This window comes from Stegostoma tigrinum, chromosome 29 (genome assembly GCF_030684315.1).
Source record: "Stegostoma tigrinum isolate sSteTig4 chromosome 29, sSteTig4.hap1, whole genome shotgun sequence".
NCBI lineage: Eukaryota > Metazoa > Chordata > Chondrichthyes > Orectolobiformes > Stegostomatidae > Stegostoma > Stegostoma tigrinum.
In genome coordinates, this window is record NC_081382.1 from 43760668 (window position 1) to 43787089 (window position 26422).

Genomic DNA, 26422 nt, shown 5'->3' on the forward strand with positions numbered 1-26422 from the left:
GTCGGAGGGTCAGTGCCGAGGGAGGGGGCACTGACGGAGGGTCAGTGTGAGGGAGCGGGCACTGTCGGAGGGTCAGTGATGAGGGAGGGGGCACTGTCGGAGGGTCAGTGTGAGGGAGGGGACACTGTCGGAGGGTCTGTGTGAGGGAGGGGTTACTGTCGGAGGGTCAGTGTGAGGGAGGGGGCACTGTCAGAGGGTCAGTGCTGAGGGAGGGGGCACTGTCGGAGGGTCAGTGCTGAGGGAGTGAGCACTGTCGGAGGGCCAGTGTGAGGGAGGGGGCACTGTCGTAGGGTCAGTGCTGAGGGAGTGGGCACTGTCAGAGGGTCAGTGTGAGGGAGGGGGCACTGTCGGAGGGTCAGTGTGAGGGAGGGGGCACTGTCGGAGGGTCAGTGCTGAGGGAGGGGGCACTGTCGGAGGGTCAGTGTGAGGGAGGGGGCACTGTCGGAGGGTCAGTGCTGAGGGAGTGGGCACTGTCGGAGGGTCAGTGCTGATGGAGTGGGCACTGTCGGAGTGTCAGTGCTGAGGGAGTGGGCACTGTCGGAGGGTCAGTGCTGAGGGAGGGGGCACTGTCGGAGGGTCAGTGCTGAGGGAGTGGGCACTGTCGGAGGGTCAGTGCTGAGGGAGGGGGCACTGTCGGAGGGTCAGTGTGAGGGAGGGGGCACTGTCGGAGGGTCAGTGCTGAGTGAGTGGGCACTATCAGAGGGTCAGTGCTGAGGGAGTGGGCACTGTCGGAGGTTCAGTGCTGAGGGAGCGGGCGCTGTCGGAGGGTCAGTGCTGAGGGAGTGGGCACTGTCGGAGTGTCAGTGCTGAGGGAGGGGGCACTGTCGGAGGGTCAGTGTGCGCGAGGGGGCACTGTCGGAGGGTCAGTGTGAGGTAGCGGGCACTGTCGGAGGGTCAGTGCTGAGGGAGGGGGCACTGTCGGAGGGCAAGTGTGAGGGAGGGGGCACTGTCGGAGTGTCAGTGTGAGGGAGCAGGCACTGTCGGAGGGTCAGTGCTGAGGGAGGGGCCACTGTCGGAGGGTCAGTGTGAGGGAGCGAGCACTGTCGGAGGGTCAGTGCAGAGGGAGTGGGCACTGTCGGAGGGTCAGTGCTGAGGGAGGGGGCACTGTCGGAGGGTCAGTGTGAGGGAGCGCGCACTGTCGGAGGGTCAGTGCTGAGGGAGTGGGCACTGTCGGAGGGTCAGTGCTGAGGGAGTGGGCACTGTCGGAGGGTCAGTGTGAGGGAGGGGGCACTGTCGGAGGGTCAGTGCTGAGGGAGTGGGCACTGTTGGAGGGTCAGTGTGAGGGAGGGGGCACTGTCGGAGGGTCAGTGTGAGGGAGGGGGCACTGTTGGCGGGTTAGTGCTGAGGGAGGGGCCACTGTTGGAGGGTCAGTGTGAGGGTGGGGGCACTGTCGGAGGGCCAGTGTGAGGGCGGGGCACTGTCGGATGGTCAGTGCTGAGGGAGTGGGCACTGTCGGAGAGTCAGTGTGAGGGAGGGGGCACTGTTGCAGGGTCAGTGCTGAGGGAGGGGGCACTGTCGGAGGGTCAGTGTGAGGGAGGGGGCACTGTCGAAGGGTCAGTGTGAGGGAGGGGGCACTGTCAGAGGGTCAGTGCTGAGGGAGGGGGCACTGTCGGAGGGTCAGTGCTGAGGGAGGGGGCACTGTCGGAGGGTCAGTGCTGAGGGAGTGGGCACTGTGGGAGTGTCAGCGCTGAGGGAGTGGGCACTGTCGGAGGGTCAGTGCTGAGGGAGGGGGCACTGTCAGAGGGTCAGTGCTGAGGGAGTGGGCACTGTTGGAGGGTCAGTGCTGAGGGAGGGGGCACTGTCGGAGAGTCAGTGTGAGGGAGGTGGCATTGTCGGAGGGTCAGTGCTGAGGGAGTGGGCACTATCAGAGGGTCAGTGCTGAGGGAGCGGGCACTGTCGGAGGGTCAGTGCTGAGGGAGTGGGCACTGTCGGAGGGTCAGTGTTGATGGAGGGGGCACTGTCGGAGGGTCAGTGCTGAAGGAGCGGGCACTGTCGGAGGGTCAGTGCTGAGGGAGCGGGCGCTGTTGGAGGGTCAGTGCTGAGGGAGCGGGCACTGTCGGAGGGTCAGTGCTGAGGGAGGGGGCACTGTCGGAGGGTCAGTGCTGAGGGAGCGGGCACTGTCGGAGGGTCAGTGCTGAGGGAGCGGGCACTGTCGGAGGGTCAGTGCTGAGGGAGGGGGCACTGTCGGAGGGTCAGTGTGAGGGAGGGGGCACTGTCGGAGGGTCAGTGCCGAGGGAGGGGGCACTGTTGGCGGGTTAGTGCTGAGGGAGGGGCCACTGTTGGAGGGTCAGTGTGAGGGCGGGGGCACTGTCGGATGGTCAGTGCTGAGGGAGTGGGCACTGTCGGAGAGTCAGTGTGAGGGAGGGGGCACTGTTGCAGGGTCAGTGCTGAGGGAGGGGGCACTGTCGGAGGGTCAGTGTGAGGGAGGGGGCACTGTCGAAGGGTCAGTGTGAGGGAGGGGGCACTGTCAGAGGGTCAGTGCTGAGGGAGGGGGCACTGTCGGAGGGTCAGTGCTGAGTGAGTGGGCACTGTCGGAGGGTCAGTGCTGAGGGAGTGGGCACTGTGGGAGTGTCAGCGCTGAGGGAGTGGGCACTGTCGGAGGGTCAGTGCTGAGGGAGGGGGCACTGTCAGAGGGTCAGTGCTGAGGGAGTGGGCACTGTCGGAGGGTCAGTGCTGAGGGAGGGGGCACTGTCGGAGGGTCAGTGTGAGGGAGGTGGCATTGTCGGAGGGTCAGTGCTGAGGGAGTGGGCACTATCAGAGGGTCAGTGCTGAGGGAGTGGGCACTGTCGGAGGGTCAGTGCTGAGGGAGCGGGCGCTGTCGGAGGGTCAGTGCTGAGGGAGTGGGCACTGTCGGAGGGTCAGTGCTGAGGGAGGGGGCACTGTCAGAGGGTCAGTGTGAGGGAGGGGGCACTGTCGGAGGGTCAGTGTGAGGGAGCGGGCACTGTCGGAGGGTCAGTGCTGAGGGAGGGGGCACTGTCGGAGGGTCAGTGTGAGGGAGGGGCAACTGTCGGAGGGTCAGTGTGAGGGAGCGGGCACTGTCGGAGGGTCAGTGCAGAGGGAGGGGGCACTGTCGGAGGGTCAGTGTGAGGGAGGGGGCTCTGTCGGAGGGTCAGTGTGAGGGAGGGGGCACTGTCGGAGGGTCAGTGTGAGGGAGGGGGCACTGTCGGAGGGTCAGTGTGAGGGAGCGGGCACTGTCGAAGGGTCAGTGCCGAGGGAGGGGGCACTGTCGGAGGGTCAGTGTGAGGGAGCGGGCACTGTCGGAGGGTCAGTGCCGAGGGAGGGGGCACTGTCGGAGGGTCAGTGTGAGGGAGCGGGCACTGTCGGAGGGTCAGTGATGAGGGAGTGGGCACTGTCGGAGTGTCAGTGCTGAGGGAGTGGGCACTGTCGGAGGGTCAGTGCTGAGGGAGTGGGCACTGTCGGAGGGTCAGTGCTGAGGGAGGGGGCACTGTCGGAGGGTCAGTGTGAGGGAGGGGGCACTGTCGGAGGGTCAGTGCTGAGTGAGTGGGCACTATCAGAGGGTCAGTGCTGAGGGAGCGGGCACTGTCGGAGGGTCAGTGCTGAGGGAGTGGGCACTGTCGTAGGTTCAGTGCTGAGGGAGCGGGCGCTGTCGGAGGGACAGTGCTGAGGGAGTGGGCACTGTCGGAGGGTCAGTGCTGAGGGAGGGGGCACTGTCGGAGGGTCAGTGTGCGCGAGGGGGCACTGTCGTAGGTTCAGTGCTGAGGGAGCGGGCGCTGTCGGAGGGTCAGTGCTGAGGGAGGGGGCACTGTCGGAGGGCCAGTGTGAGGGAGGGGGCACTGTCGGAGGTTCAGTGCTGAGGGAGTGGGCACTGTCGGAGGGTCAGTGCTGAGGGAGCGGGCACTGTCGGAGGGTCAGTGCTGAGGGAGGGGGCACTGTCGGAGGGTCAGTGTGAGGGAGGGGGCACTGTCGGAGGGTCAGTGTGAGGGAGGGGGCACTGTTGGCGGGTTAGTGCTGAGGGAGGGGGCACTGTTGGAGGGTCAGTGTGAGGGTGGGGGCACTGTCGGAGGGCCAGTGTGAGGGCGGGGGCACTGTCGGATGGTCAGTGCTGAGGGAGTGGGCACTGTCGGAGAGTCAGTGTGAGGGAGGGGGCACTGTCAAAGGGTCAGTGTGAGGGAGGGGGCACTGTCGGAGGGTCAGTGAGAGGGAGGGGGCACTGTCAAAGGGTCAGTGTGAGGGAGGCGGCACTGTCAGAGGGTCAGTGCTGAGGGAGGGGGCACTGTCGGAGGGTCAGTGCTGAGTGAGTGGGCACTGTCGGAGGGTCAGTGCTGAGGGAGTGGGCACTGTGGGAGTGTCAGCGCTGAGGGAGTGGGCACTGTCGGAGGGTCAGTGCTGAGGGAGGGGGCACTGTCAGAGGGTCAGTGCTGAGGGAGTGGGCACTGTCGGAGGGGCAGTGCTGAGGGAGGGGGCACTGTCGGAGGGTCAGTGTGAGGGAGGGGGCATTGTCGGAGGGTCAGTGCTGAGGGAGTGGGCACTATCAGAGGGTCAGTGCTGAGGGAGTGGGCACTGTCGGAGGGTCAGTGCTGAGGGAGCGGGCGCTGTCGGAGGGTCAGTGCTGTGGGAGTGGGCACTGTCGGAGGGTCAGTGCTGAGGGAGGGGGCACTGTCAGAGGGTCAGTGTGAGGGAGGGGGCACTGTCGGAGGGTCAGTGTGAGGGAGTGGGCACTGTCGGAGGGTCAGTGCTGAGGGAGGGGGCACTGTCGGAGGGTCAGTGTGAGCGAGGGGGCACTGTCGGAGGGTCAGTGTGAGGGAGCGGGCACTGTCGGAGGGTCAGTGCAGAGGGAGGGGGCACTGTCGGAGGGTCAGTGTGAGGGAGGGGGCTCTGTCGGAGGGTCAGAGTGAGGGAGGGGGCACTGTCGGAGGGTCAGTGTGAGGGAGGGGGCACTGTCGGAGGGTCAGAGTGAGGGAGCGGGCCCTGTCGGAGGGTCAGTGCCGAGGGAGTGGGCACTGTCGGAGGGTCACTGTGTGGGAGCGGGCACTGTCGGAGGGTCAGTGTGAGGGAGCGGGCACTGTCGGAGGGTCAGTGCCGAGGGAGGGGGCACTGACGGAGGGTCAGTGTGAGGGAGCGGGCACTGTCGGAGGGTCAGTGATGAGGGAGGGGGCACTGTCGGAGGGTCAGTGTGAGGGAGGGGACACTGTCGGAGGGTCTGTGTGAGGGAGGGGTTACTGTCGGAGGGTCAGTGTGAGGGAGGGGGCACTGTCAGAGGGTCAGTGCTGAGGGAGGGGGCACTGTCGGAGGGTCAGTGCTGAGGGAGTGAGCACTGTCGGAGGGCCAGTGTGAGGGAGGGGGCACTGTCGTAGGGTCAGTGCTGAGGGAGTGGGCACTGTCAGAGGGTCAGTGTGAGGGAGGGGGCACTGTCGGAGGGTCAGTGTGAGGGAGGGGGCACTGTCGGAGGGTCAGTGCTGAGGGAGGGGGCACTGTCGGAGGGTCAGTGTGAGGGAGGGGGCACTGTCGGAGGGTCAGTGCTGAGGGAGTGGGCACTGTCGGAGGGTCAGTGCTGATGGAGTGGGCACTGTCGGAGTGTCAGTGCTGAGGGAGTGGGCACTGTCGGAGGGTCAGTGCTGAGGGAGGGGGCACTGTCGGAGGGTCAGTGCTGAGGGAGTGGGCACTGTCGGAGGGTCAGTGCTGAGGGAGGGGTCACTGTCGGAGGGTCAGTGTGAGGGAGGGGGCACTGTCGGAGGGTCAGTGCTGAGTGAGTGGGCACTATCAGAGGGTCAGTGCTGAGGGAGTGGGCACTGTCGGAGGTTCAGTGCTGAGGGAGTGGGCACTATCAGAGGGTCAGTGCTGAGGGAGTGGGCACTGTCGGAGGGTCAGTGCTGAGGGAGCGGGCGCTGTCGGAGGGTCAGTGCTGAGGGAGTGGGCACTGTCGGAGTGTCAGTGCTGAGGGAGGGGGCACTGTCGGAGGGTCAGTGTGCGCGAGGGGGCACTGTCGGAGGGTCAGTGTGAGGTAGCGGGCACTGTCGGAGGGTCAGTGCTGAGGGAGGGGGCACTGTCGGAGGGCAAGTGTGAGGGAGGGGGCACTGTCGGAGTGTCAGTGTGAGGGAGCAGGCACTGTCGGAGGGTCAGTGCTGAGGGAGGGGCCACTGTCGGAGGGTCAGTGTGAGGGAGCGAGCACTGTCGGAGGGTCAGTGCAGAGGGAGTGGGCACTGTCGGAGGGTCAGTGCTGAGGGAGGGGGCACTGTCGGAGGGTCAGTGTGAGGGAGCGCGCACTGTCGGAGGGTCAGTGCTGAGGGAGTGGGCACTGTCGGAGGGTCAGTGTGAGGGAGCGGGCACTGTCGGAGGGTCAGTGCCGAGGGAGCGGGCACTGTTGGAGGGTCAGTGTGAGGGAGGGGGCACTGTCGGAGGGTCAGTGTGAGGGAGTGGGCACTGTCGCAGGGTCAGTGCTGGGGGAGGGGGCACTGTCGGAGGGTCAGTGTGAGGGAGGGGGCACTGTCGGAGGGTCAGTGCTGAGGGAGCGGGCACTGTCGGAGGGTCAGTGCTGAGGGAGCGGGCACTGTCGGAGGGTCAGTGCTGGGGGAGGGGGCACTGTCGGAGGGTCAGTGCTGGGGGAGGGGGCACTGTCGGAGGGTCAGTGCTGAGGGAGCGTGCACTGTCGGAGGGTCAGTGCTGGGGGAGGGGGCACTGTCGGAGGGTCAGTGTGAGGGAGTGGGCACTGTCGGAGGGTCAGTGCTGAGGGAGCGGGCACTGTCGGATGGTCAGTGCTGAGGGAGCGTGCACTTTCGGAGGGTCAGTGCTGGGTGAGGGGGCACTGTTGGAGGGTCAGTGTGAGGGAGGGGGCACTGTCGGAGGGTCAGTGCTGGGGGAGGGGCCACTGTCAGAGGGTCAGTGCTGGGGGAGGGGGCACTGTCGGAGGGTCAGTGTGAGGGATTGGGCACTGTCGGAGGGTCAGTGCTGGGGGAGGAGGCACTGTCGGAAGGTCAGTCCTGGGGGAGGGGGCACTGTCGGATCGTCAGTGCTGGGAGAGGGGGCACTGTCGGAGGGTCAGTGCAGGGGGAGGGGGCACTGTCGGAGGGTCAGTGCTGGGGGAGGGGGCACTGTCGGAGGGTCAGTGCTGGGGGAGGGCGCACTGTCGCAGGGTGAGTGCTGAGGGAGCGTGCACTGTCGGAGGGTCAGTGCTGGGGGAGGGGGCACTGTCGGAGGGTCAGTGTGAGGGAGTGGGCACTGTCGGAGGGTCAGTGCTGAGGGAGCGGGCACTGTCGGATGGTCAGTGCTGAGGGAGCGTGCACTGTCGGAGGGTCAGTGCTGGGGGAGGGGGCACTGTTGGAGGGTCAGTGTGAGGGAGGGGGCACTGTCGGAGGCTCAGTGCTGGGGGAGGGGGCACTGTCGGAGGGTCAGTGTGAGGGAGTGGGCACTGTCGGAGGGTCAGTGCTGGGGGAGGGGTCACTGTCGGAGGGTCAGTGCTGAGGGAGTGGGCACTGTCGGAGGGTCAGTGCTGAGGGAGCGGGCACTGTCGAATGGTCAGTGCTGAGGGAGCGTGCACTGTCGGAGGGTCAGTGCTGGGGGAGGGGGCACTGTTGGAGGGTCAGTGTGAGGGAGGGGGCACTGTCGGAGGGTCAGTGCTGAGGGAGTGGGCACTGTCGGAGGGTCAGTGCTGGGGGAGGGGCCACTGTCGGAGGGTCAGTGCTGGGGGAGGGGGCACTGTCGGAGGGTCAGTCCTGGGGGAGTGGGCACTGTCGGAGGGTCAGTGCTGAGGGAGGGGGCACTGTTGGAGGGTCAGTCCTGGGGGAGGGGGCACTGTCGGAGGGTCAGTGCTGGGGGAGGGGGCACTGTCGGAGGGTCAGTGCTGGGGGAGGACTTACTGTTGATGATGTCCTTCAGCTTTTAAATCCGAAGTTTCAATATTTTAATTTGCTCTTGACCAGAGGTCATGGACATCCCAAGTATTTGCAAACCATGTTATTTTATGCATGTTGCTTTTTTTCCTGTAACGCAGGTATTCCGGAAATACGGAGACCAATACGGAGATATCGTAAGCCCGAAAATCAGCTACAGTCTGTACATCCCGAAGCAGAATGTGTCGTATGTTTGGCACGAGGTTACTGATGCCTGTTCAACCAGCTGCGGGCCAGGTGGACAGTTCCTTTCATACTATTTCCATCAGTTCCTTCATCCAGCAGCCTTCCAGTTCTTACTGTTCAATGATCAGGATATCAAGCACTCACTAAATCGAAATGCTGCAGAATGAGGACTCTTTACTGCTTAACTGTCCCTTCCCAACTTAATAGTTCTGGGTGACAATGAATTTGTTAACTTAAACTCACTTACAGGATGTGGGCATTGCTGGCTGGCCATCATTTATTGCCCTGACCCTTGCAGCCCTTGACAAGGTGGTAGTGAGCTGCCTCCTCAAACTGCTGCAGCCCACCTGTTGTGGGATGACCCACAATGCCCTTAGGGAGGGAATTCCAGGATTCTGACCCAGCGACAGTGAAGGAACAGCGATATACTTCCAGGTCAGGATGGTGACTGACTTGGAGGGGAACTTGCAGGGGATGGTGTTCCCATGTATCTGCTGCCCTTGTCCTTCTAGATGGAAGTGGTCGTGGGTTTGGAAGGTGCTGTATGAGGATCTTTGGTGAATTTCTTCAGTGCATCTTGCATATAGTACACACTGCTGCTACTGACCGTCAGTGATGGAGAGAGTGCATGCTTGTGGATGTGGTGCCAATCAATTGGGGCTGCTTTGTCCTGGACGGTGTCAAGCTTCTTGAAGCTTGTTGAAGCTGCGTCCACCCAGGCAAGTGGGAAGTATTCCATTGCACACATGACTTCTGCCTTGTAGGTGGTGTGTGGGTTTTGGGGAGTCAGAAGGTGAGTTACTCACTGCAATATTCCTCGCCTCTGACCTGCTCTCGGAGTCACAGTGTTAATGTGGTCGGTCCAGCTGTTTTTCTGGTTCATGATAGTGGGAGATTCAGTGATGGTAACACCATTGAATGTCAAGGGGTGATGGCTAAATTGTCTCTTGTTGGTGATAGTCATAGCCTGGCATTTGTGTGGCACAAATGTTACTTGCCACTTGTCAGCCCAAGCCTGGATATTGTCCAATTCTTGTTGCATTTGAACATGAAAGGCTTCAGTATCTCAGTAGTCACAAATGGTGCTGAACATTGTGCAATTATTGGTGAACATCCCCACTACTGACGTTATGATGGCTTGAGGGAAGGCCATTTATAAAACAGCTGAAGACGGTTGGGCTAGGACACGACCCTGAGGAACTCCTGTCCTTGAGCTGAGATGACTGACCTCCAACAACCTCAACCACCTCCCTCTAAACCAGGGATGACTCCAACCAGCAGAGTATTTAGTCCTGGATTCCCATTAATTCCATTTTTGCAAGGGCTCCTTGATGCCACACCTAGTTAACTGCAGATACAACCTTGTTGTGAAGGGCAGTCAACCACACTTCTTCCCCTCTCCCATCCAGGGTTCAATTCATTTGTCCATGTTGCATCAGGGGTGTAAGGTGTGAGGAAAAGATGTAGAGCCAAACCAAAGCATCAGTGAGCAGTTATTGTTGAGGAGATAGTAGCAACTGCAGATGCTGGAGAATCTGAGATAACAAGGTGTGGAGCTGGAAGAACACAGGAGGCCAAGCAGCATCAGAGGAGCAGGAAGGCTAATGTTTCAGGTCTCGACCCTTCTTTAGAAGGATCTAGACCCGAAACGTCAGCTTTCCTGCTCCTCTGATGCTGCTTGGCCTGCAGTGTTCATCCAGCTCCACACCTTGTTATCTCAGGTATTGTTGAAGATGTTCCACGAGAGAGCGCTGTTGACAGCATCGTCGATCACTTCCTGATCGTTCACAGTACGCTGACAGTGATGTCATTGGTGGATCGGATTGTCATGACAGTTTGAACAGCGTTGTTTCACCTTGTTGTGTGGATGCCAGTGTTGTTTTTCAGACTGTTTTTTGGATGTTTTGCTCTTTGATAGGGACTGTGACGGTCCGTCATGTCTGTGCTGATCGCCGCTCTGAGCAAGTTGTGGAGCAGCAGCATTGCTTGCAATCAGATAGACCCACCGATAGGCTGGAACCCTGTACCATTGCACCGTGCCCTCCATGGTAAGTGTGTGACATAGGAGGGCTGAAGGGCCTGCTCGTGCACCGTAATTTTCTTTGTTCTTGACTCTCACTGGGGTACAGTCCCACACACACTGACTCTCACTGGGGTACAGTCCCACAGACACTGACTCTCACTGGGGTACAGTCCCACACACACTGACTCTCACTGGGGTACAGTCCCACAGACACTGACTCTCACTGGGATACAGTCCCACACACACTGACACTCACTGTGGTACAGTCCCACACACACTGACTCTCACTGGGGTACAGTCCCACACACACTGACTCTCACCGGGGTACAGTCCCACACACACTGACTCTCACTGGGGTACAGTCCCACACACACTGACTCTCACTGGGATACAGTCCCACACACACTGACTCTCACTGGGGTACAGCCCCACACACACTGACTCTCACTGGGGTACAGTCCCACACACACTGACACTCACTGGGGTACAGTCCCACACACACTGTCTCTCACTGGGATACAGTCCCACACACACTGACTCTCACTGGGGTACAGCCCCACACACACTGACTCTCACTGGGGTACAGTCCCACACACACTGACTCTCACTGGGGTACAGTCCCACACGCACTGACTCTCACTGGGGTACAATCCCACATGCACTGACTCTCACTGGGGTACAGTCCCACACGCACTGACTCTCACTGGGGTACAATCCCACACGCACTGACTCTCACTGGGGTACAGTCCCACACACACTGACTCTCACTGGGGTACAGTCCCACAGACACTGACTCTCACTGGGGTACAGTCCCACACACACTGACTCTCACTGGGGTATGTCTCCAATACTTTCTCCTTGTTTACTTTGTCAAAACCACTCTCTTCAACATCTCCCTGAGACTTGTGTTATGGATGGATGTCCAATGCCGCTGATAATTAAAACCAAAACATCCAGAGAAGTTTGCCTCACCACATAATCCTCTAAAGGAAGTAGGAAAAATGGTGTAACCTGCCTTTCACCTCCCAATCTGTAGTATGTTATGGAGGGATGGTGAAATGAAATAAATCTCTGATAGTCACTTTATTAGCAACACTTAAAAATTTATCTACCTAACCCTAACAGTGAACAAAGTAACAGACCTGTTAAGAAACTAAACAATTCCCCCTTAACTACTAACTATTCCCGAACAGTACAAAATTCTAATGTCATGCTGTTCCAATAAATTCAAGAACCACTTATATAAACCAAAGTAATAAGAAAAATAAGTCACAACTTAAACTCTCAAAACTACAGTCAGGATGCATCTTCTTCTATGTTCTGTGCTTTTTCTGCTATTCTTCAGTCAGGAATTCTTTCTTCATTGAATCCTTGTGTCAGGAATATTAAGACTACCATGTTACCTTCTAGATGGTGTTTAATCAGAGAGCTTAAAGATTTCTATGATAGCCTGAGTTTTAGACTTCCAAAGGCAGTTTGCTTTCATGCTGATTTCCAAAAATCCTCTTCTTATATACCCTTGATGGCGTGTCAGTTTTGTTATAGTAGGATTGGTCCTTGGTTGACCACACCATCAGATTTAAATTGAATCGGTTTTCAGTTTCTACGTGTCTGGTTTAAATTATTTGGCTGATATTCAAACTGGTTGCCTTAACGTCAAAACAAGCCCAAATGGCCAACCGCACTGCCAACTGATACATACGTTTCAGTTTCAGAACTGTCTATGTGTCTGCAGCTGCTGCAGATTCTTTTTAATCTCCAAGCTTAGAAAAGAACATCACCTTTTAAAGGGACCACACACTGCTCCACCCATCATTTTTACAAACAGATTCTAACATGCTGCCTTCTAATTCACAAGTAACTCTACCCAACTTTGCAGCACTTGACACACATTCACAAGCCTGAAATATTCATCACTGATTTTCTCTTCACATTCACTGTTCCAGTATTGTCTGGTTATATTTTTGTTTCTGTTGACTCAGGTGTCCTGTGTGGTACCTGAGCTTTTGAAATTGAAGGGAATCCCTTCTAGAGACAAACCCAGCTGATAGCCTGTGACTGCCCATTTTTTCTCATCCTGTGCTGTGTAGGTGGGAAGTAGGAGAGTTCAGTGAGTGCAGTGTTACATGTGGTGGAGGTCTGCGAGAAAGGGCTATTTACTGTGTGAAGCAAGAGGCACTTGAGAGACAACAGACATCTGATACAGCGTGTGCAGTTACTGCCAGACCCCAATCAGTGGAAATGTGTAATAGCCAGCCCTGCCCAGTCAGGTATGTATTACTCTCAGTATAAGGGGTGTCAGAAGTCAGGATTTTTTTTCATTCAGCGTGTGTAGGCATCGATGACTGGGCCAGCATTTCATTGCCCATCCCTCATTGCTCCCTTGAGGAGGTGGTATTAAGCTGCCTTATTGAACCGTTCAGTGCATATACTGTAGGTTGACCCACAATGCCCTTAGGGAGGGAATTCCAGCAGTTTGACCCAGTGACAGTGAAGGGACGGCGATATATTTCCAAGTCAGGATGGTGACTGACTTGGAGGGTAACTAACAGGGGGTGGTGTTCCCATGTATCTGCTGCCCTTGTCCTTCTAGATGGAAGTGGTTGTGGGTTTGGAAGGTGCTGTCTGAGGATCTTTGGTGAATTCCGGCAGTGCATCTTGTAGATAGTACACACTGCTGCGACTGAGTGTCGGTTGTGGGGGGAATTGGATGTTTGTGGATGTAATGCCAGTCCCACCTCTGATCTTTTATAGCCATTGTGTTTATCTGACTGGTCCAATTCAGTTTCTGGTGAATGGTGTGCCCCAGGATCTCGATAAAGGGGAATTCAGCAAAGATATGGCCATTGAATATTAAAGAATGATAGTTATGCTCTTTCTTGTCGGACATGGTCATTGCCTGACATTTGTGTGGCACAAGGGCCAAAGGGCCTGTTTCCACACTGTAGGGATTCTATGATCTAGTTGTCCCTTGCCATTTTTCAGCCCAAGCCTGGATATTGTCCAGGTCGTGCTGCATGTGAGTATCTGAAGAGTTGCAAATCGTGCTGACCTTTGTGCATTCGTCAGTCAGTGTCCCCACTTGTGACCTTCTGACAGGGAAGGTCAGTAATTAAGCTGAAGATGGCTATGCCTCAGACACCAACCTGGGGAACTCCTGTAGAGACATCCAGGAGCTGAGATGACTGATCTCCAACAGCCACAACCATCATCCTCAGCTATGACTCCTAGCAGAGGAGAGTTTTCTCCCCCTGATGCCTCACTGGTGCCACAGATTGGGAGTGTGCTTTAAGGTGCTTTGGTGTGATTTTTCCAATGATTCACAGGTTTTTTTTTCATGAAGACGAATGTACCATTCCTTCACCCTGCTCTGAGCCTTGTCCAGGTGTAAATTTGACCTGCTATCCACAGTATTAGATGGAGCAGGAGCAGGGAGAACTGTGGCAATGTATCACTGTCACAGGCAACCTGCTCATGATTGGAGGGTTCGAACCAAGCTAGACAGCACCACCTGCTGGTCAGGAGTGACGTGATGGCTGGCCCATGCATGTGGGACATTGGCACATCCAAGGACATGGGGTTGGTTCAGGAAGCAGCTGGATGTGGCAGACCCTTGCTACTTTGGTCCTTGTCCCTTTCCCCCAGGATTCTCACAGGTCCTCTTATTTGAATTCCCATTGGGAAGGGAACCAGGGAAGAGAACTCAACCCTGTGCTGTCCCTGCCCTGGGGTGTTTGATGGGGGATAGTATAGAGGGAGCTTTATTCTTTATCTAACCCTGTGCTGTCCCTGCCCTGGGGTGTTTGATGGGGGATAGTATAGAGGGAGCTTTATTCTTTATCTAACCCTGTGCTGTCCCTGCCCTGGAGTGTTTGATGGGGGATAGTATAGAGGGAGCTTTATTCTTTATCTAACCCTGTGCTATCCCTCCCCTGGGGGTGTTTGATGGGCTACTGGGGGCTTAGATCCAAAGTGGGATTTCTGACTGGATTTCATGTCCTTAACCTAAGCTGCTGAAGCCCTTTGGTGGAGTCATTCCTTTCCTCTCAGTCAGATTCAGAATGATCCAGAAGCTCTGGAACGCTGAGGTGCACTGTTTGCTGGAGGAGACAGTTTAGTGCAGCTACTAAGCCCCAATTTCTGTTCATTTCAGGTGGACAGTTTCGAATTGGAGTATCTGTTCTACATCCTGTGGAGTTGGAATTGCTGAGAGGTCAGTGACCTGTGTCCAGTCAGTTAATGGGACAGATATGGAAGTGAACGCGACACTGTGTCCAGCTAAAGCACAGCCTCCAGGTGTTACACCTTGTATTGTGAGCATCTGTCCTTTTGAACTGGCACAGATGCCCTGGTCGGAGGTAACAGATGTTATTAACGCCTGACAACACTTACTCTTTGTGTCAGACCGTGTGTGTGTGTGTGTGTGTGTGTGTGTGTGTGTGTGTGTGTGTGTGTGTGTGTGTGTGTGTGTGTGTGTGTGTGAAAGTATCAGTTACATAGAACATAGAACATTACAGCACAGTACAGGCCCTTCTGCCCTCGATGTTGTGCCGACCTATCATACCGATCTCAAGCCCATCTAACCTACACTATTCCATGTACGTCCATATGCTTATCCAATGACGACTTAAATGTACCTAAAGTTGGCGAATCTACTACCGTTGCAGGCAAAGCGTTCCATTCCCTTACTACTCTCTGAGTAAAGAAACTACCTCTGACATCCGTCCTATGTCTTTCTCCCCTCAATTTAAAGCTATGCCCCCTCGTGCTCGCCGTCACCATCCTAGGAAAAAGGCTCTCCCTATCCACCCTATCTAACTCTCTGATTATTTTATATGTTTCAATTAAGTCACCTCTCAACCTTCTTCTCTCTAACGAAAACAGCCTCAAGTCCCTCAGCCTTTCCTCGTAAGACCTTCCCTCCATACCAGGCAACATCCTAGTAAATCTCCTCTGCACCCTTTCCAAAGCTTCCACATCCTTCCTATAATGCGGAGACCAGAACTGTACACAATACTCCAAGTGCGGCCGCACCAGAGTTTTGTACAGCTTCACCATAACCTCTTGGTTCCGGAACTCGATCCCTCTATTAATAAAAGCTAAAACATTGTATGCCTTCTTAACAGCCCTGTCAACCTGGGTGGCAACTTTCAAGGATCTGTGTACATGGACACCGAGATCTCTCTGCTCATCTCCACAACTAAGAATCTTACCATTAGCCCAGTACTTTGCCTTCTGGTTACTCCTACCAAAGTGCATCACCTCACACTTGTCTGCATTAAACTCCATTTGCCACCTCTCAGCCCAGCTCTGCAGCTTATCTATGTCTCTCTGCAACGTACAGCATCCTTCGTCACTATCCACAACTCCACCGACCTTAGTGTCGTCTGCAAATTTACTAACCCATCCTTCTACGCCCTCATCCAGGTCTTTTATAAAAATGACAAACAGCAGTGGACCCAACACCGACCCTTGCGGTACACCACTAGTAACTGGTCTCCAGGATGAACATTTCCCATCAATTACCACCCTCTGTCTTCTTTCAGCAAGCCAATTTCCGATCCAAACTGCTATATCTCCCACAATTCCATTCCTCCGCATTTTGTACAACAGCCTATTGTGGGGAACCTTATCGAACGCCTTGCTGAAATCCATATACACCACATCAACCGGTTTACTCTCATCTACCTGTTTGATCACCTTCTCAAAGAACTCAATAAGGTTTGTGAGGCACGACCTTCCCTTCACAAAACTGTGCTGACTATCCCTAATCAATTTATTCTTTTCTAGATGATTATAAATCCTATCCCTTATAACCTTTTCCAACACTTTACCAAGTTGTATCGCTTTCAGTTGAAACTTTTCACTTGTTGTGAAGAATGATTATTTTACAGCTGTCCAGGGTAATGAAGGACAATTGAAGACAGTCCTTTCATCAGTTATACCATCCACCTGAAATTATGTTTACTCGGAAGTATGTAACCGTAACAAAGACACTGTAAGGTGGATAAGCTGGGATTGTTGCCCGACAAGTGAAAAATGTGAGGGGGACATTTAATCAAGGCATACAGAACCATGAATGGTTTGATAGAGTACATAAGGAGAAACTGGCAGGAAAACAAAATCATGCTTTTTTGAAATAGAAAGTGAGATGCTAAGAATATTTTCGATCAGTGAGTTGTTGCGGTCTGGGACCTGCTGTCAGAAAGGGCAGTGGGAGCACATTCAACTCAAATAAATGTTTGAAGTGACAAAACACTCAGAGACATGAGAAAAGAGCAGGGATTTCTAAAGAGCAAGTCTAGGCACAGTGGGCCGAATGGCCGTTATTGGCTTTCTTTTGTGTCATAAGGAGCTGCTAGATGTGAAGTACGTATGTGAAAGAGTTTTCAATCTGTTGTTCCAGGTATCCAAACAACTGGGGAAAGAGACTGGAAATGTCACAAATGCCACAGCCGTCCCGGATTCCCCAAGTGAGAGGCGCATGTACCTTTGGGTTCCAATACTGGGGCCCTGTTCCACGAGCTGTGGAGAAGGTGATTCACACTGCACTCACTCCGTTGCTCAGTTCAAACAAACAGGCCTTGTGTTATATCTCCCCCTCACTATCTCCCCCCCCCACTATCTCCCCCCTCACTATCTCCGCCCCTCACTATCTCCGCCCCTCACTATCTCCCCCTCACTATCTCCCCCTCACTATCTCCCCCTCACTATCTCCCCCTCACTATCTCCCCCCCCACTATCTCCCCCCTCACTATCTCCGCCCCTCACTATCTCCCCCTCACTATCTCCCCCTCACTATCTCCCCCTCACTATCTCCCCCCTCACTATCTCCCCCCTCACTATCTCCCACTCACTATCGCCACCCCTCACTATCTCCCCCTCACTATCCTCCCCCTCACTATCTCCCACTCACTATCTCGCCCTCACTCACTATCTCCCCCTCACTCACTATCTCCCCCCTCACTATCTCCCCCTCACTCACTATCTCCCCCTCACTATCTCCGCCCTCACTATCTCCACCCCTCACTATCTCCCCCCCACTATCTCCCCACTCACTATCTCCCCCCTCACTATCTCCCCCCTCACTATCTCCCCCCTCACTATCTCCCCCTCACTATCTCCCCCTCACTATCCTCCCCCTCACTATCTCCCACTCACTATCTCGCCCTCACTCACTATCTCCCCCTCACTCACTATCTCCCCCCTCACTATCTCCCCCTCACTCACTATCTCCCCCTCACTATCTCCGCCCTCACTATCTCCACCCCTCACTATCTCCCCCCCACTATCTCCCCACTCACTATCTCCCCCCTCACTATCTCCCCCCTCACTATCTCCCCCCTCACTATCTCCCCCTCACTATCTCCCCCTCACTATCTCCCCCCTCACTATCTCCCCCCTCACTATCTCCCCCCTCACTATCTCCCCCTCACTATCTCCCCCCTCACTATCTCCCCCCTCACTATCTCCCCCTCACTATCGCCACCCCTCACTATCTCCCCCTCACTATCCTCTCCCTCACTATCTCCCCATCACAATCTAACCCCCTCACTATCTCCCCCTCACTATCTCCCACTCACTATCTCGCCCTCACTCACTATCTCCCCCTCACTCACTATCTCCCCCCTCACTATCTCCCCCTCACTCACTATCTCCCCCTCACTATCTCCCCCTCACTATCTCCCCCTCACTATCTCCCCCCTCACGATCTCCACCCCTCACTATCTCCCCCTCACTATCTCCCCCTCACTATCTCCCCCCTCACGATCTCCGCCCCTCACTATCTCCCCCTCACTATCTCCCCCTCACTATCTCCCCCCTCACGATCTCCGCCCCTCACTATCTCCCCCTCACTATCTCCCCCTCACTATCTCCCCCCTCACTATCTCCCCCTCACTATCTCCCCCTCACTATCTTCCCCCTCACTATCTCCCCCTCACTATCCTCCCCCTCACTATCTCCCCCCTCACTATCTCCCCCCTCACTATCTCCCCCTCACTATCTCCCCCCTCACGATCTCCGCCCCTCACTATCTCCCCCTCACTATCTCCCCCTCACTATCTCCCCCTCACTATCTCCCCCCTCACTATCTCCCCCCTCACTATCTCCCCCTCACTATCTCCCCCCTCACTATCTCCGCCCCTCACTATCTCCCACTCACTATCTCCCCCTCACTATCTCCCCCTCACTATCCTCCCCCTCACTATCTCCCCATCACAATCTATCCCATCACAATCTATCCCCCTCACTATCTCCCACTCACTATCTCCCCCTCACTCACTATCTCCCCCCTCACTATCTCCCCCTCACTCACTATCTCCCCCCTCACTATCTCCCCCTCACTCACTATCTCCCCCCTCACTATCTCCCCTCTCACTATCTCCCCCTCACTATCTCCCCCCTCACTATCTCTGCCCCTCACTGTCTCCGCCCCTCACTATCTCCCCCTCATTATCTCCCCCCTCACTATCTCCCCCTCACTATCTCCCCGTCACTATCTCCCCCCTCACTATCTCCCCCTCACTATCTCCCCCTCACTCACTATCTCCCCCTCACTCACTATCTCCCCCCTCACTATCTCCCCCTCACTCACTATCTCCCCCCTCACTATCTCCCCTCTCACTATCTCCCCCTCACTATCTCCCCCCTCACTATCTCTGCCCCTACTGTCTCCGCCCCTCACTATCTCCCCCTCACTATCTCCCCTCACTATCTCCCCCCTCACTATCTCCCCCTCACTATCTCCCCGTCACTATCTCCCCCTCACTATCTCCCCCTCACTATCTCCCCCCTCACTATCTCCCCCTCACTATCTCCCCCCTCACTATCTCCCCCCTCACTATCTCCCCCTCACTATCTCCCCCTCACTATCTCCCCCCTCACTATCTCCCCCTCACTATCTCCCCCCTCACTATCTCCGCCCCTCACTATCTCCCCCTCACTATCTCCCCCTCACTGTCTCCGCCCCTCACTATCTCCCCCTCACTATCTCCCCCTCACTATCTCCCCCCTCACTATCTCCGCCCCTCACAGTCTCCCCCTCACTATCTCCCCCTCACTATCTCCCCCTCACTATCTCCCCCTCACTATCTCCCCCTCAATATCTCCCCCTCACTGTCTCCCCCTCACTATCTCCCCCTCACTATCTCCCCCTCACTATCTCCGCCCCTCACTATCTCCGCCCCTCACTATCCTCCCCCTCACTATCCTCCCCCTCACTATCTCCCCCTCACTATCCTCCCCCTCACTATCTCCCCCTCACTACCTCCCCCTCACTATCTCCCCCTCACTATCTCCGCCCCTCACTATCTCCCCCTCACTATCACCCCCCTCACTATCGCCACCCCTCACTATCTCCCCCCTCACTATCTCCCCACTCACTATCTCCCCCTCACTATCTCCCCACTCACTATCTCCCCCTCACTATCTCCCCCCTCACTATCTCCCCCCTCACTATCTCCCCCCTCAGTATCTCCCCCTCACTATCTCCCCCTCACTATCTCCCCCCTCACTATCTCCGCCCCTCACTATCTCCCCGTCACTATCTCCGCCCCTCACTATCTCCCCCTCACTATCGTCCCCCTCACTATCTCCCCCCTCACTATCTCCCCCTCACTATCTCCCCCCTCACTATCTCCGCCCCTCACTACCTCCCCCTCACTATCTCCCCCTCACTATCTCCGCCCCTCACTATCTCCCCTTCACTATCTCCCCCCTCACTATCTCCGCCCCTCACTATCTCCCCCTCACTATCGTCCCCCTCACTATCGTCCCCCTCACTATCTCCCCCTCACTATCTCCCCCTCACTATCTCTGCCCCTCACTATCTCCCCTCACTATCTCCGCCCCTCACTATCTCCCCCTCACTATCTCTGCCCCTCACTATCTCCCCTCACTATCTCCGCCCCTCACTATCTCCCCCCTCACTATCTCTGCCCCTCACTATCTCCCCTCACTATCTCCGCCCCTCACTATCCTCCCCCTCACTATGTCTCCCCTCACTATCTCGCCCTCACTATCTCCCCCTCACTATGTCCCCCCTCACTATCTCCCCCTCACTATCTCCCCCTCACTATCTCCGCCCCTCACTATCTCCCCCTCACTACCTCCGCCCCTCACTATCTCCGCCCCTCACTATCCTCCCCCTCACTATCCTCCCCCTCACTATCTCCCCCTCACTATCCTCCCCCTCACGATCTCCCCCTCACTATCTCCCCCTCACTATCTCCCCCTCACTACCTCCCCCTCACTATCTCCCCCTCACTATCTCCGCCCCTCACTATCTCCCCCTCACTATCACCCCCCTCACTATCTCCCCCTCACTATCTCCCGCTCACTATCTCCGCCCCTCACTATCTCCGCCCCTCACTATCCTCCCCCTCACTATGTCCCCCCTCACTATCTCCCCCTCACTATCTCCCCCTCACTATCTCCCCCCTCACTATCTCCCCCTCACTATCTCCCCCTCACTATCCTCCCCCTCACGATCTCCCCCTCACTATCTCCCCCTCACTATCTCCCCCTCACTACCTCCCCCTCACTATCACCCCCTCACTATCACCCCCCTCACTATCTCCGCCCCTCACTATCCTCCCCCTCACTATGTCCCCCCTCACTATCTCCCCCTCACTATCTCCCCCTCACTATCTCCGCCCCTCACTATCTCCGCCCCTCACTATCCTCCCCCTCACTATCCTCCCCCTCACTATCTCCCCCTCACTATCCTCCCCCTCACGATCTCCCCCTCACTATCTCCCCCTCACTACCTCCCCCTCACTATCTCCCCCTCACTATCTCCGCCCCTCACTATCTCCCCCTCACTATCACCCCCCTCACTATCGCCACCCCTCACTATCTCCCCCCTCACTATCTCCCCACTCACTATCTCCCCCTCACTATCTCCCCACTCACTATCTCCCCCTCACTATCTCCCCCCTCACTATCTCCCCCCTCACTATCTCCCCCCTCAGTATCTCCCCCTCACTATCTCCCCCTCACTATCTCCCCCCTCACTATCTCCGCCCCTCACTATCTCCCCGTCACTATCTCCGCCCCTCACTATCTCCCCCTCACTATCGTCCCCCTCACTATCTCCCCCCTCACTATCTCCCCCTCACTATCTCCCCCCTCACTATCTCCGCCCCTCACTAACTCCCCCTCACTATCTCCCCCTCACTATCTCCGCCCCTCACTATCTCCCCTTCACTATCTCCCCTCTCACTATCTCCGCCCCTCACTATCTCCCCCTCACTATCGTCCCCCTCACTATCTCCCCCTCACTATCTCCCCCTCACTATCTCCCCCCTCACTATCTCCGCCCCTCACTATCTCCCCGTCACTATCTCCGCCCCTCACTATCTCCCCCTCACTATCGTCCCCCTCACTATCTCCCCCTCACTATCTCCCCCTCACTATCTCCCCCTCACTATCTCCCCCCTCACTATCTCCCCCCTCACTATCTCCCCCTCACTATCTACCCCTCACTATCTTCCCCCTCACTATCTCCCCCTCACTATCTCCCCCCTCACTATCTCCCCCTCACTATCTCCCCCCTCACTATCTCCCCCTCACTGTCTCCGCCCCTCACTATCTCCCCCTCACTATCTCCCCCTCACTATCTCCCCCTCACTATCTCCCCTTCACTATCTCCCCCTCACTGTCTCCGCCCCTCAGTATCTACCCCCTCACTATCTCCCCCTCACTATCTCTGCCCCTCACTATCTCCCCCTCACTATCTCCCCTTCACTATCTCCCCCTCACTACCTCCCCCTCACTATCTCCGCCCCTCACTATCTCGGCCCCTCACTATCTCCCCCTCACTATCTCCACCCCTCACTATCTCCCCCTCACTATCTCCCCTCACTATCTCCCCCCTCACTATCTCCCCCTCATTATCTCCCCCTCACTGTCTCCGCCCCTCACTATCTCCCCCTCACTATCTCCCCCTCACTATCTCCCCCTCACTGTCTCCACCTCACTATCTCCCCCTCACTGTCTCCGCCCCTCAGTATCTCCCCCCTCACTATCTCCCCCTCACTATCTCCCCCCTCACTATCTCACCCTCACTGTCTCCGCCCCTCACTATCGCCCCCTCACTATCTCCCCCTCACTATCTCCCCCTCACTATCTCTCCCCTCACTATCTCCCCCCTCACGATCTCCGCCCCTCACTATCTCCCCCCTCACTATCTCCCCCTCACTATCTCCCCCTCACTATCTCCCCCCTCACTATCTCCCCCTCACTATCTCCCCCTCACTATCTCCCCCTCACTATCTCCCCCTCACTACCTCCCCCTCACTATCTCCCCCTCACTATCTCCGCCCCTCACTATCTCCCCCCTCACTATCGCCACCCCTCACTATCTCCCCCCTCACTATCTCCCCACTCACTATCTCCCCCTCACTATCTCCCCCCTCACTATCTCCCCCTCACTATCTCCCCCCTCACTATCTCCCCCCTCACTATCTCCCCCTCACTACCTCCCCCTCACTATCTCCCCCCTCACTATCTTCCCCCTCACTATCTCCCCCTCACTACCTCCCCCTCACTATCTCCCCCGTCACTATCTCCCCACTCACTATCTCCCCCTCACTATCTCCCCCCTCACTACCTCCCCCCTCACTATCTCCCCCCTCACTATCTCCCACTCACTACCTCCCCCTCACTAAATCCCCCCTCACTACCTCCCCCTCACTATCTCCCCCCTCACTACCTCCCCCTCACTATCTCCCCCCTCACTATCTCCCGCTCACTCTCTCCCCCTCACTATCTCCCCCTCACTATCTCCCCCTCACTATCTCCCCCTCACCATCTCTGCCCCTCACTATCTCACCCTCACTATCTCCCCTCACTACCTCCGCCCCTCACTATCTCCCCCTCACTATCCTCCCCCTCACTGTCTCCGCCCCTCACTATCTCCCCCTCACTATCTCCCCCCTCACTATCTCCGCCCCTCACTATCTCCCCCCTCACTATCTCCCCTCACTATCTCCGCCCCTCACTATCTCCCCCTCACTATCTCCCCTCACTATCTTCCCCCTCACTATCTCCCCCTCACTATCTCCCCTCACTATCCTCCCCCTCACTATCCTCCCCCTCACTATCTCCCCCTCACTATCTCCCCTCAGTATCTCCCCCTCACTATCTCCCCCTCACTATCTCCGCCCCTCACTATCTCCCCCCTCACTATCTCCCCTCAGTATCTCCCCCTCACTATCTCCCCCCTCACTATCTCCCCCTCACTATCTCCGCCCCTCACTATCTCCCCCTCACTATCTCCGCCCCTCACTATCCTCCCCCTCACTATCTCCCCCTCACTATCTTCCCCTCACTATCTCCCCCTCACTATCTCCCCCTCACTATCTCCCCCTCACTATCTTCCCCTCACTATCTCCCCCTCACTATCTCCCCCTCACTATCTCCCCCTCACTATCTTCCCCTCACTATCTCCCCCTCACTATCTCCCCCTCACTATCTCCCCCTCACTATCTCCGCCCCTCACTATCTCCCCCTCACTATCTCCCCCTCACTATCTCCGCCCCTCACTATCTCCCCCTCACTATCTCCCCCCTCACTATCTCCCCCCTCACTATCGCCACCCCTCACTATCTCCCCCCTCACTATCTCCCCCTCACTATCTCCCCCTCACTGTCTCCGCCCCTCACTATCTCCCCCTCACTATCTCCCCTCACTATCTCCCCCTCACTATCTCCCCCTCACTATCTCCCCCTCACTATCTCCACCCCTCAGTATCTCCCCCTCACTATCTCCCCCTCACTATCTCCCCCTCACTATCTCCCTCACACTGTCTCCGCCCCTCACTATCTCCCCCCTCACTATCTCCCCCTCACTATCTCCCCCCTCACTATCTCCCCCTCACTCTCTCCCCCTCACTATCTCCCCCCTCACTATCTCCGCCCCTCACTATCTCCCCCCTCAGTATCTCCCCCTCACTATCTCCCCCTCACTATCTCCCCCCTCACTATCTCCGCCCCTCACTACCTCCCCCTCACTATCTCCCCCTCACTATCTCCGCCCCTCACTACCTCCCCCTCACTATCTCCCCCCTCACTATCTCCCGCTCACTCTCTCCCCCTCACTATCTCCCCCTCACTACCTCCCCCTCACTATCTCCCCCTCACCATCTCTGCCCCTCACTATCTCACCCTCACTATCTCCCCTCACTACCTCCGCCCCTCACTATCTCCCCCTCACTATCCTCCCCCTCACTGTCTCCGCCCCTCACTATCTCCCCCTCACTATCTCCCCCCTCACTATCTCCGCCCCTCACTATCTCCCCCCTCACTATCTCCCCTCACTATCTCCGCCCCTCACTATCTCCCCCTCACTATCTCCCCTCACTATCTTCCCCCTCACTATCTCCCCCTCACTATCTCCCCCTCACTATCTCCCCTCACTCTCTTCCCCCTCACTATCTCCCCCTCACTATCTCCCCCTCACTATCTCCCCTCACTATCTTCCCCCTCACTATCTCCCGCCTCACTATCTCCCCCTCACTATCTCCGCCCCTCACTATCTCCCCCTCACTATCTCCCCTCACTATCCTCCCCCTCACTATCCTCCCCCTCACTATCTCCCCCTCACTATCTCCCCTCAGTATCTCCCCCTCACTATCTCCCCCTCACTATCTCCGCCCCTCACTATCTCCCCCCTCACTATCTCCCCTCAGTATCTCCCCCTCACTATCTCCCCCCTCACTATCTCCCCCTCACTATCTCCGCCCCTCACTATCTCCCCCTCACTATCTCCGCCCCTCACTATCCTCCCCCTCACTATCTTCCCCTCACTATCTCCCCCTCACTATCTCCCCCTCACTATCTCCCCCTCACTATCTTCCCCTCACTATCTCCCCCTCACTATCTCCGCCCCTCACTATCTCCCCCTCACTATCTCCCCCTCACTATCTCCGCCCCTCACTATCTCCCCCTCACTATCTCCCCCTCACTATCTCCCCCCTCACTATCTCCCCCCTCACTATCTCCCCCCTCACTATCGCCACCCCTCACTATCTCCCCCCTCACTATCTCCCCCTCACTATCTCCCCCTCACTGTCTCCGCCCCTCACTATCTCCCCCTCACTATCTCCCCTCACTATCTCCCCCTCACTATCTCCCCCTCACTATCTCCCCCTCACTATCTCCACCCCTCAGTATCTCCCCCTCACTATCTCCCCCTCACTATCTCCCCCTCACTATCTCCGCCCCTCACTATCTCCCCCCTCACTATCTCCCCTCACTATCTCCCCCTCACTATCTCCCCCTCACTATCTCCACCCCTCACTATCTCCCCCTCACTATCTCCCCCTCACTATCTCCCCCTCACTATCTCCCTCTCACTGTCTCCGCCCCTCACTATCTCCCCCCTCACTATCTCCCCCTCACTATCTCCCCCCTCACTATCTCCCCCTCACTCTCTCCCCCTCACTATCTCCCCCCTCACTATCTCCGCCCCTCACTATCTCCCCCCTCAGTATCTCCCCCTCACTATCTCCCCCTCACTATCTCCCCCCTCACTATCTCCGCCCCTCACTACCTCCCCCTCACTATCTCCCCCTCACTATCTCCGCCCCTCACTACCTCCCCCTCACTATCTCCCCCCTCACTATCTCCCGCTCACTCTCTCCCCCTCACTATCTCCCCCTCACTACCTCCCCCTCACTATCTCCCCCTCACCATCTCTGCCCCTCACTATCTCACCCTCACTATCTCCCCTCACTACCTCCGCCCCTCACTATCTCCCCCTCACTATCCTCCCCCTCACTGTCTCCGCCCCTCACTATCTCCCCCTCACTATCTCCCCCCTCACTATCTCCGCCCCTCACTATCTCCCCCCTCACTATCTCCCCTCACTATCTCCGCCCCTCACTATCTCCCCCTCACTATCTCCCCTCACTATCTTCCCCCTCACTATCTCCCCCTCACTATCTCCCCCTCACTATCTCCCCTCACTCTCTTCCCCCTCACTATCTCCCCCTCACTATCTCCCCCTCACTATCTCCCCTCACTATCTTCCCCCTCACTATCTCCCGCCTCACTATCTCCCCCTCACTATCTCCGCCCCTCACTATCTCCCCCTCACTATCTCCCCTCACTATCCTCCCCCTCACTATCCTCCCCCTCACTATCTCCCCCTCACTATCTCCCCTCAGTATCTCCCCCTCACTATCTCCCCCTCACTATCTCCGCCCCTCACTATCTCCCCCCTCACTATCTCCCCTCAGTATCTCCCCCTCACTATCTCCCCCCTCACTATCTCCCCCTCACTATCTCCGCCCCTCACTATCTCCCCCTCACTATCTCCGCCCCTCACTATCCTCCCCCTCACTATCTTCCCCTCACTATCT

At 56.9% G+C, this 26422-nt stretch overlaps 2 protein-coding genes across 6 annotated transcripts in view; one reads left to right on the forward strand and one right to left on the reverse strand.

The window, feature by feature from the left end:
* rexo4 (REX4 homolog, 3'-5' exonuclease) overlaps positions 1–26422 on the reverse strand; it is a 202371-nt gene that overhangs the window by 98409 nt on the left and 77540 nt on the right. The gene's annotated exons all lie outside the window — the stretch shown is intronic.
* The window catches only part of adamts13 (ADAM metallopeptidase with thrombospondin type 1 motif, 13), a 119741-nt gene that overhangs the window by 59918 nt on the left and 33401 nt on the right, over positions 1–26422 (forward strand). For both annotated transcript variants that reach the window (XM_059638322.1, XM_059638323.1), the window contains exons 19-23: positions 7949–8084; positions 9952–10081; positions 12147–12326; positions 14210–14414; positions 16463–16592. In XM_059638322.1, the coding sequence (XP_059494305.1) occupies positions 7949–8084; positions 9952–10081; positions 12147–12326; positions 14210–14414; positions 16463–16592 (781 nt within the window). The remainder of the gene's footprint in view (positions 1–7948; positions 8085–9951; positions 10082–12146; positions 12327–14209; positions 14415–16462; positions 16593–26422) is intronic.